This window comes from Gopherus evgoodei, chromosome 3 (genome assembly GCF_007399415.2).
Source record: "Gopherus evgoodei ecotype Sinaloan lineage chromosome 3, rGopEvg1_v1.p, whole genome shotgun sequence".
NCBI lineage: Eukaryota > Metazoa > Chordata > Testudines > Testudinidae > Gopherus > Gopherus evgoodei.
In genome coordinates, this window is record NC_044324.1 from 109,243,226 (window position 1) to 109,255,260 (window position 12,035).

At 42.1% G+C, this 12,035-nt stretch overlaps 1 protein-coding gene across 4 annotated transcripts in view; it reads right to left on the reverse strand.

The window, feature by feature from the left end:
• Positions 1 to 7,555: 7,555 nt before the first annotated feature.
• Positions 7,556 to 12,035, reverse strand: part of ARHGAP18 (Rho GTPase activating protein 18) — a 129,462-nt gene continuing 124,982 nt past the window's right edge. For all 4 annotated transcript variants that reach the window (XM_030556285.1, XM_030556284.1, XM_030556288.1 and 1 more), the window contains one exon: positions 7,556 to 9,909. In XM_030556285.1, coding sequence (XP_030412145.1) covers positions 9,818 to 9,909 — 92 coding nt within the window. In that variant the 3' untranslated portion in view covers positions 7,556 to 9,817. The remainder of the gene's footprint in view (positions 9,910 to 12,035) is intronic.

Here is a 12,035-nt window from a genome sequence, read left to right on the forward strand (position 1 = left end):
ATTTATTTTTGTTCTTATTGAGACAAGCAGCCTCCAATATTAATTTTGTAGAAGTATCTGCTTTTTTCTTTTTTTAACGAGTTGCCTTATTTTGCTGGGCTTTGTTTATTGGAACTGAATGAAATGCTCTGGTTTACCACAGACAGATGCTTATGTAACTTTATAAAAGCTTAGCTAGACCGAACTGAGCCCTCACTTAAAAAATATTGCTCAGCAAAGCACAACAGATTCTTGTTAAAGGGCCACCATTGCGCAGCTCTTGCAATTCTTCTTAGCATATGTGCAAGGCACTTAAGGTGGCATGCGACCAGAATTCATCACCAAATGTGGGCCTCTGGTTAGATTATTAGGTTCCCCAGCTTGGGCTTGGTACTGACAGGGAGTGCAATGTGATCCATGCCCCCTCCCCACTCTTGCAATGGGCAGGTAGTATTGCAGTCTCTATGTTCTGGGGAGCGCAAGGGCTGCTCCTTCCCTATCCCTCAGGGATGGCACAGCGCCTACAAGTGGCAAGGAGGAGGCAGGCAGATCCATTGCTGCATCCTGCATACACTATCCACCACTCACCAGAACTGGGAATGGATCCCACAAATGGTGGTAGCAATAGACATGAAGCCTCTGTGCTCGTAGGCAGTCCAAAAGAATTCTCTTCCCCAGTGTTTCCCAAACTTGGGACACCGCTTGTGTAGGGAAAGCCCCTTGTGGGCCGGGCCGGTTTGTTTCCCTGCCGCATCCACAGATCCGGCCGATCATGGCTCCCACTGGCCCAGTTCGCTGCTCCAGGCCAATGGGGGCTGCTGAAAGCAGTGGCCAGTACATCTCTCGGCCCATGCCGCTTCCCACAGCCCCCATTGGCCTGGAGCAATTGCAACTCTCCCTGATCTATGTGTTGAGGATGACAAAGGTTCCCCAGCCAGCTGGCCTGTTTCATGCTCTTTGTGTTCGGTAAGTGTTCTCTGGCATGTAACCAATATCTACAACCACTTTAGCCATATGTACCAAGATTTTATACCATGAATAAAAGAATGTCAAACTTCTCCCATTCCAGTCCACTGCTGATGTATTGAGACACTGAAGAAGAAAATACCTGAGCAATACTGCCACCTATTGGGTTGATAAGGAGAGACCTTACATAAAAAGAAGGGATACTGTAAGCATATAGAAAAGAAGAAATTGGAAAGTGCATTTATGGAAAGTCACACACAAGGAAAAAAACAACAACAACATTTTATTGCCTAGAGTAGTTTACAGGGATTTTATAGAAACACGATATTATTCAGACAGGGAAATAAAGATGTGTATATTATGACACTAATCTGCTTTGCCATCTTCCCAAATGAGGCAATGAATTATAATAGACGGCAAACGTATCCTGATGTAAGAACCCAATAGTAGTTCCACTGTTTTTGAGACACAAGAAAGCCCATGGGATAAAAACACAGAATTAACTTAACTACAAAGGCTCCGATCTTGAAATTTACAATGTGAGCAGACTATTGTGCCTACATTGAGCTGTGTTGAAGTCAACAGTCCTCTGCAGGATTGGGGCCTTGTAGACATAGCTTGGTCTGGGAGGTAGTGTTTATCTAGTAGACTGAATACAGGACTGGAACTGGGGTCTTCTCAGTAATAGTACTATTTATTTGTATTACAGTAATACCCAGAAGATCAGTGTCTCACTGTGCTTTACCGCTATTATGGAAAATAATCACAATCTTTCCATGGCTTTTTTGAACCAGCAAATTGGAATAGAAAATTATATTCCCGCAATAGCTTTCTACAGAATAAGTTAAAAACTCTATAGAAAGGGTGTCATACTGCTTTTCAGTGTTGCCAACTATGCCAGTGATGTAATTTTGGCCAGGGCTGGAGTTAGACTCTCCCTACTGGAGAAGTTCCATACCCTCTAATCATATTGGTCACATTGGTCCATTACTAGCTGGAAATGGTATAATTATCAAGAATAGACAGAAGTGTTCAATAAATATTTCTATGATGTATTTGGAGTTAAAAACAGATCATGGAGTCATATCTTAGGATCGCACGCTTTCCATTCTACTAGTATTTTAGAAGGATGATAAACAGCTGCTACTAAAGTTATAAATTGCATTCAGTAGTTTTAAAAGAGCTGGCTAAGGTGCTTGCTGGACTGATGATTTTGCTTTTGTTTTCAGTAAGTCTTGGAACGCCAGGGAAGATTGGAAGAAAGCTAGTGTTGTGCCAATATTTAACAAGAGGAAATGGGATGACCCAGGTAATTATAGGTCTCTCAGTCTGACCTTGAACCTAGGCAAGATAACTGAGCAGCTGATACACAACTTACTTAATAAAGAATTAAATGACAGTAGTATAATGAATGCCAGTCAACATGGTTTTATGGAAAATAGATCCTGTCAAACTAACTTGGTACCTTTTTTTTTTTTTTTTGATGAATTACAGGTTTGGTTGATAAAGGTAACAGTATTGATATAATAAGCGTAGACATCTGTGGGGCATTTGATTTGGTACCACATGACATTTTCATTAAAAACTAGAATTGTATAAAATTAACAAGGCACACATTAAATAGATTTAAAAAGTGACTAACAGATATGCCTCACAATGTAACTGTATACAGGGAATCATCATCAAACAGATGTGTTTCTAGTGGAGTCCGCCTCAGTTCTTGGCCTGAGGCCATTTAATATTTTATTAATGACCTGGAAGAAAACAAAAAAATTGTCACTGATTAAGTTTGCAGCTGACACAAAAATTTCGGAAGTGGTAAAAAATGAAGAGGAGAGGTCATTGATTCAGATCGATCTGGATCACTTGGTAAATTGGGCTTAAGCAAATAATATATGTTTTAATATAGCTAAATGTAAATGTATGCATCTAGAAACAAAGAATCTTGACCATACGTAGAGGTTGGGGGACGCTATCACTGGAAAGCAGTGACTCTGCAAAAGCTTATGGGGTTGTGGTAGATAATCAGCAGAACATGAGCTCCCAGTGTGATGCTGTGGGCAAAAGGGCTAATGTGATCCTTAGATGCATAGACAGGGGAATCTCAAACAGGAGTAGAGAAGTTATTTTACCTCTGTATTTGGCACTTGTGCAACAGCTGCTGGCACCCACAATTCAAGAAGGATGTTGATAAATTAAGAGGATTCAGAGAAGAGCCACAAAAGCGATTAAAGCAGTGGTGGGCAAACTACGGCCCAGGGGCCATAACCGGCCCTCTAGATGTTTTAATTCAGCCCTCAAGCTCCCACCAGGCAGCGAGGTCCAGGGCTTGCCCTGCTCTGGCACTCCAGCTGGGGTCTTGCCCCACTCCACACAACTCCCGGAAGCAGAGGTATGTCCCCTCTCCGGCTCCTATGCATAAGGGCAGCCAGAGGGCTCCACGTGCTGCCCCTACCCCAAGTGCTGCCTGCCCCCCGCAGCGCCCGTTGGCTGGGAACTGCAGCCAATGGGAGCTGCAGGGGTGGCAATTGTGGACAGGGCAGCATGCAGAGCTGTCTGGCCACACCTCCATGTAGAAGATGGACCGGGGACATGCTGCTGTTTCTGGGAGCTGCTTGAGGTAAGCACTGCCTGGAGCCTGCCCCCGAGCCCCTCCCATGCCCCAAAACCCTGCCCCACTCTGATCCCCCTCCCACCCTCTGAACCCCTCAGTGCCAGCACACTCCGGCACCCCCAACCCCTCATCCCCAGCCTCACTCCAGAGTCCGCACCCCCAGCTGAAGCCCTCCAGACCTCAAACCCCCAATTTTGTGAGCATTCATAGCCTGCCATACAATTTCCATACCCAGATGTGGCCCTCTGGCCAAGAAGTTTGTCCACCCCTGAATTAAAGCCTTATAGACATACTCTCAAGGAGCTCAATCTATTTAGCTTAACAAAGGGAAGATTAAGGGGCAACAATTACAGTCTGTAAATGTGTAAATAGTTTAAAAATATTTAATAATGAGCTCTTCAATCTAGCAGAGAAAGATATAACTTGATACAAGGGCCGGAAGTTGAAGCTAGACAAATTAAGATTGGCAATAAGGCATAAATTTTTGACAGAGTAATTAACCAGTGCCACAATTTACCAGGGGTCGTGGTAGATTCTCCATCACTGGCCATTTTCAAACAAGAGTGAATGTTTTTCTAAGAAATACATTGTAGTAATTATTCTGAGGAAGTTCTCTGGCCTGTGTTGTACAGGAGCTCAGCCTAGATAACCCCAATGCCCCTGGAATCTATGCATCTCTTCTAAATTTCAGTCTGGACTGGGGGGGAAATTCCCTCTGATTGGCTTCCTTCCCTAATCAGGTCTATAGCTGGAGGCAGCTCTCCTCACTTCTCCTCCCAACACCTCCCCCCACCCCTTCCAGGAACTGAGAAGATTTTTTTTAGGGTAGAGGAGGCAGAGGGAGAAGCCGCCACCACCTTCAGAGGAGGGAAGGGAGAAGAAAGAGTGCAGGGCAGCTCTCATGTTAACGAAGGGTGAGCATCTCTCCCCATCCCCACAACCAGACCTGGGAAGTAGGAGAGGGTGTGAAGAGTATTTGGAGCTGCAGCCTGCCCCAAGCCTGGGAAGGGGGAGAAGTGAATGCTTCAGCAGCTGCCCATCCCCACAGCCTCAGATTCTGGTAATGAAAATACCTCAAGAGCTGCACAGGGAGCAAAGGTGGGGCTAGGAAGGCCAGAACTGAGTTGGGAGAGGGGCTGTGAAGTTCATAATTAAAAGCTGGGATGGGGGGACAGGCAGATATGGGGTTAGAAGGACACAGAATTAATGAGAATTCTGGGGTTTGGTGAGCAGCTGGAAGCACCACACAATCAAATAGCCAGCAAGAGCTCCTGCAGTGTGGGATGGAATCCCCTTAATCAATAAATTTGGGAGAGTTGGCAACACTAATTGTCTCTCTCTCACAGCCATACAGCAGATGAGCAGGAGTTCAAAAATGAAGCCAGGACACACACAAAGATCACACTGCAGGCTTTAACAAAATCTCATTATTTTGGGGGGAGACAGTGTCTGACTCATGAGTTTTGAACTTTTGGCATTGGCAATAGCGTATTAAATTCTACTGGATTTTTTACAGCAATTGCTGAAGAGCCCTATTGAATTGCTTTCTATGGCAATTCCCCTTTTGGACTTAGGGCAAGTCACTGAAACAGTTGCCCAGCTGTAAAATGGGGATGATACCAATTTAGCTGCTTTAGAGGGGTTTTATGAGTACAAATTTGCACAGTGCTTTGCATCATTTAAGCACTATGCTGTATAAATATTACTGGAGATTAAAAGCATACAAACGTCATTCTTTTGAATGATTGCTTCATTCCAAAAATTGAGACGTAATAGAAGGCTGGTGCTTACATATGTTTAGATTTGGCACAAAGGACATATATTCATTTAGCACATCTTTTATTTTATCTGGTTAGTTTTCCACTGCATTTTAACTTTTGATAGGCTGGAGGTGTATTATGCAAGCAGCTTTGTTCCTTTATCAGCTAGTCATCTTAAAACCATTTATATGCTGCCAAAATTTTAACACACAGCTTCCTAAAATTTTCCAGCTCAGAAGCCAATCCACTTGATATTCACTGGGTAAAATACACTTCCTTATATCAGTTGCATGGGTGTTTCTATCATTTTGAGGTGGTGGCTCTCCCCTGCCTGGCACAGGTCTCCACTGGCTGGTGTGTGCATTTGCTCCCCTGGCTAGTGTGTGTATATGTGTGTTTAGAGGGTGGAGCAGGGGAGCTGGACTATTCTGGCTGATGTTTGAGGTGAGCTGGGGGTCTGGGGGATTAGCAGGAGGTTGGAGAAATAAGGCCCCTGGCTTTCTCCTGTTTGTGGTTATTTATTCATTTGGCTGGATAGGCAAACATTGATCCATAGCGAGATGTCTATAGCCATAGGGAATAGCAGTCCTGGTTTAGCTGGGACACACCTGGGTTTTTAAAACTCACCCTGGCTAACTGGTGTTGTAGCTAACGTCTAAGGTCTGCTTGGCAGAAAGAGGCATCTCTTCTAAAGCATCCAGCTCCTCCCCCCGCAGCAGAGCAACAGCTCCCGCCCACCCTCAGGCTGCTTCTCTTCTCTCTCAGCAGCAGCTGACCCCAGCCTTTCCTCTGCTGAAACCTGCAATTTTAATATGCTGAGCTGGCTGAGGTTTCTGGGGAGTATTAAAGCGATATCTCATCCTTTGAGACACACTTTTAACATAAAGGTTGCGGTGTATCTGTTGGAAGGGGGTAAGTAGCTTGATAAAACAATTCAGAATTGTTTGAACAACAGGCTGCTGGAATACAAAGAGGATCCTCGAAGTATGAGGCCCTGATGAATTCCACCAGGCTTTAGTCTATAACCTCCTCCTGACACCAATTCAACTAGCTCTGCACTAATGGTGTGAATGTTAAGGAAAGTATATCCAGATCTCTTACTGTTGTTTAAGAACTGCTGGAGTGTGATTAGATTAGGAAGCACCAGAATGAGTTTTGGTTGAAGAGGCTAAATGAGATTTCTCCATCATCAATGGATTAAGAGCTCAATCTGCAAAATTCAGATCCATATTTCAAAACTCCACACAGTGTGGAAGTGTTTGGATTTGGAGTTCCAGTTTGGACCCATCTCTAACATAAAACAAACATCCTCTCTCTCTTTCCCACCTGTTGAGTTTACAGCAAATAAATGCTATAATTGCCAAGTATGAACTTCATATCTTCCGGTGTGGTAAATATTCTAAAAGTAGGTCAGTTCTCTCACTGCCCCACTGTGGTGCTTTCATGAAGCGATTATTCTGGAAGACGACTGCACGATTTTCAGCCTCATTCATGTCACCTATTTTATGCCAGGTTTAGATGAAGTAACCTATCATCTGGATGATGCACTGCAGTACATCGCCAGATTCAGACAAATGAAGGGCAACTGCCAAATTACTTTGGCTGACCAATCACTCCAATACTGTCTTTTCATTACAAAGGGATTTTATCAGCTCACTCCCATGCTCTTCCGTCTTCACTCAGGCACTGGCTGCATTTTACAGTTAAGTCTTGAATAGTATTTAGAGGAAATGCTGGAGGTGACTGCTTCATTATTTATATTATATATATATATATATATATATATATATATATATATATATATATATATATACACACACACACTGTAAGTATATATTGTAGTTTGGTGGGTCAAAACTCACACCAAGACTGCAATGTAGACTAAGATGGAGCACCCCGATAAATAAATTTCCTGTTTAAACTGAGGTCCCTGGCTGTTGTCCAATTGGGCATTCAAACCTCCAAGGTTGTGTGGCCTATTACAGGGCACATAAAAGTAACACATAAGGAAATATGGACTACAGTAAAACACTAAGTGTGTTCATAAGAAGAAAAAATACCAAGTAAACCAGTTTTCATCTGAAACATCTCTTTTATATATAAAGCTATAGACTACCCGTACGGATTATGAAGTGAGGAAGTCAAAACAAAAAGTTCGTTCAACAACTAGTCAGAATTGCTTCTGTGTACATTTCGTAGGCATAATAATTAAAATACGAGAATTAAGAACAAAACATTGAATTATAAAAATTCTTTTTAAATAAAAAAAATGTAATGGCACTAAACCAGCAACAAATTTATTTAAATTATCTAGCCACCAGGGTGAAATTTTACAGCTGTTCTTCTCATCAGCACTTTGTTCCTGATTAAAATAACATCTAGAGTTCCAGTAACATGTAATCTGTTTTTTAAAGAATGACAGATAAAGTATTATGAACACACACAGTTTGTTGTATTACACATCTAAATTGCCTTAGATTCCTTACATTCTAGACTCATAAATATTTGCTCAAGCATTTTTTTTTGTTTCTTACTCCTTTCTTTGTATTTGCAGTATAGTCTCTGTTCTAGCCACAAGACTACTTGTGTTATAGAATCCCTGGGAACAATTCTTCCTGCCCCACTGCAATATTCTCTGCTGTTTTGATTAAAAACAAAAACAGAAAAATACCAAAAACACACAAACACAAATTGTTCATATGTTGCGTGTCTTATCTAAATGGAATAACTAACCAGCAGATGTGCACAAAATTCTTTCTATAAATAACACATTCTATAACCTTTACAGTTATATTCTATTGCAGATCTATGTTGCTGATGCAACAGATAGTTCTAACAGTGTAATTTTAAGTTCACTTGTGAATAATACAGTGTGAGAGCCTGATCCAAAGCTCGTTGAAAAGATTCCCTTTGACGTCATTGGGTTTGGATCAGGTCCAAAAGGCCTGATTCTTCCCTTGGACATGTATGCAAGACTCCCTTTGAATTCAATGAGATCAATGTAAGTGTGTCCAAGGGGAAAATTTGGTTCAGAGGCTATGTTTTCGCTGCAGAGTTAGATCAACCATGTGGCACCAGCACTGATCTAGCTCAGGTGAGTAGCCACACTCAAGTTACTGGGTCTCCATTGGTGCTGCACTCATGTGTGTGTGGCCTAAGGGGCATATCCCATGTTTCTTCACTTCTGGGACTTGTTTGTCCTTCTGGGGACATGGGGGAGAATTGTGGGAAAGCACTGATGGACTATCAGATCTCAAGTGGTTTAGCCTTTGTCCTCGTTGCAAAGTGGACAGGTTACCAGCCCAAGTGAAAGCAGAACTTGGGCTTTAGCCTACACCCCAGGATGGGCCAGCTAGCCCAGGCATAAAGCACCACAATAGTTGGGTAAGAGGATTTTGTGTGTGGTCAGCAGCCAGTTTAGCGGCAACACCAAGCAAGAGCCTGGGTTAACTCTGCAACGAAGACATGCTGTGGGGGGTAGGGGGGTTGATAGTTTGCTAAATGTGAATTTCAGACCACAGTTACTCGTCGCAGTTGTTTTATTTATCCCGAATGTTTGTGTTCTGCAATTCATAAGTAATTGGCAGTTTTTGGCAGTTCGCAAAATGTTTTGAAATCTGTCAGATGGTCTAAGAAAATCCAAAGTGGCGTACACAATGTCCCTGTATGGCACTGTAAAACAACTCACTGCCTCTACATTGGATACTAACATTCCAATATTAGAAAGGACACTACTAAGGGTTGTAGGCTTTCAAATGGACCTTGACATGTGGTCCCATTTAAAAAAAATTTACCATCAAGAATAAAATCAAATCACCAGACCAATAATATAAAAGGGTGTGCAACTTAGTTTGTCTAGCAGGAATGCTGGGCAGAAATAGAAGTTTTCACAAACAAAGTCATCAGCCAATTTTCATCAAAATATACCCCAGAAGAAAAAAATTGGGGCACACTGATTAAGACAGAGACAGGATATATTACATTACAGTTTGTCTCCTTTGAATCTCACAGTGACCGAGGAAACTTTGTCTCTGGAATCATACTTTTTATTTAATATTTATATTACTGTAGCACTCAGAAGCCCCAGTCAAGATTGGGTTCCCCACCGTGCTAGGCGCTATAAAAAACACATAGACAATAAAGATCTCCTTAGCGCAAAAAGGTTATAGATACGAACATAAGACCTGCCAGATGGGACCATTATCAAGGTACAGTGGTTGTCACTGAAAAGTCAACATTTAACTTCAGTTACCATGCAATTACTCCTGAGTCTAAATATGCGTGGCGGGGAAAGCTAGAATCTCAGATATTGCTGTGTGGTGACTGTGGTAAATGTTGCCAAGTTAGTGGAAACTACTTGTAAGTCTTTGAATAAGCTTGACAATATTCCTTTAATAGTACAATGCATTTGAATGATAAAACAACATCCTGTCCTTTTAGAATACACAGTATTACGAAGTTCAGTTCACAGATTTTTCTTTTGTAATTTATTATGTGTTTAACTATGCTTGCACTTTATAACCCACTCAGCATTTGGGTTGAGTTGGAACAGGTCCTTCATGTAGGTATCATCATCAAGGCAGCGTTCTCCTGATAAAAAGAGAAGTGTGATTAGATTTAGTAACCTAAAAAAAGGAATTTACTTTCATCATTCACAGAACTATTCCAATCCATTTAGGTTTTTATACTGTGCCCATCACCATGATATCTAACAAAGCAGAGGAAAAGTGATATCAAGAATTACTCTTATTTTTCTCTCCTGACTCGAAGGGGCTGTACTTTAATTAGGTTAGATCCTTCGGATGATGTAAATTGAGGTATTTCACTGACTTCAGTGGATCTATGCTGATTTACACCAGCTGAGGATTTGATGCTACTGGGGATAAATCAAAAGGCTTAGTTTTACATTTAGATCTGAAGGTTGTTATATTTATGGTCATTTTCAATTCCTTTGGAGGGAAGTTCAAGAGGTGGGGCCTCTGACCAAGAAAGCTGTGCCCCTTACTACTCCCAGCTCTTACCAGTCTTAATCTTGTTGTTAACAGTTCCTTTGTATCCAGTGTGCACAGCTGTGTTGTGATAGGTCAAATCATGGAGAGAAAAGCAGTTTAACTTCTGCTGATATTTTATCCTAGTCTAGCGTCTAGTAGCTGTTACAAAAATAATAATTTAAGCATAAATGAACATAAGAGTACTGCAGTGATTAGAAAGGCAGCAAGTTAATATTAGTAAAGGTAGAACCATGAATATGTCGCCTTGTTTGGGTTGTAGTCTTCTATGTTTCCAAGTTCTTCAAGGAATTAATCGGCTGTATATACACGTATTACATCCGCAGACTATGCTGAAATAATATTATTAAGGTTGCAAAGTCAAGCATTCAAAAGTTAGGAAATGCCAGAATTAAGGTTTGTGAAAGTAGAATGAATATTATAAAAATAAGAATGGATTAAAGAAATGTTGTATGTACCTTTAAGCAGAAATAAGAAATGTTGAAATAGAGGTGCCAGGAAAAGAAACATTAGGCATAAACAAGGGTGCTAATGGCGAAACATTAACAGAAGATCAGTAATAGTTAGTAAGGAAATAAGATATGCATGCCTAGCCCAGGTAAACTTATCAGATTCTGCTTCCTTTGTTATCTTGTTAAGTGCTCGCCCTTTTATCTGTATAAATAAGATAGTTTGTGTCTTGCAGAGCGCTGTGTTAATAAAACAGAGTGGTCTGACAAACTGTGAGTCCTGAGTCTAACTTTGACAATTTGGAGGTCCCACCGAGATGGCAACCGTCTTCACTGGGGCCGTGTGATTCCTGACCGTTTTTGTAGGATGACCGTGGCAGCCGGGACCTGGCATTTGGCCCGAGCGGTCCTCCACTAGAATGGAAAGGCGCACAATCACAGTGAAGTCTACGCCATCGAACCTGTTGGTTCCCACTCTGTTCTGGTAGGGATCCCGGGATCTGACATCAGGAATCTGGTCAGGTAATTATTTCTGTGTTTTGTCCGGACTGAGGACTGTCCTGACTCTGTGTCTATCAGTCTTTCTGTGGAGTGTTTGAGTCTGGGTGCATTTCCGTCCGGGGATCGGCCGACCAAGGGGTTCCTGTCCCGGCAGTCTAAAACCCTTGGTGTGAAAGCAAGGGCGATTGAGGCAGTAGCCTGTGGGCTCCTTTTGTGTGTTGCATCTGACGAACCCAAATTTCCTTCTTGTGTGATTGGTGTGTGAAGTCCTCCTGTATGGGTAACCAGACGTCTAGGTCGGGACAGTTCCCTAAATGAACGCTGGCTCATTTTATGTATTTAGGATGGGTCCGCACTCCTGTAAAAAGGGTCCAGACTCCCGTAAATTTCTGGAAAAATGGTCTAGGCTAACTCAGGGGGATCCCAAAACTCAGTGGCCACTGTTAAAATCTTGGAACAAAGACCAAGTGGACGTCTTAAAGGACAAACTCGGCCAACCTAAAACTAAATTGGCTAAAGGAGAGTTTAATTGTTTCATGCAGTGGTGGGAAGAGGCAAATCGTAGGTGGACAAAATCAAAACTCGCCTCTCTCAATTATTCAAATAGTAAGTTAAAAGCTTTATTAAAAGTCTCCTCTCCTACCACCAGACCAAGCGTTCCCCTTTACCCCGTTCTCAAAAAAAACCCATCCCGGATCGATCCAACCCCCTTCATACTCCCATCTCATTGTAAAATGGACAACAAGCCCCTTGCTCT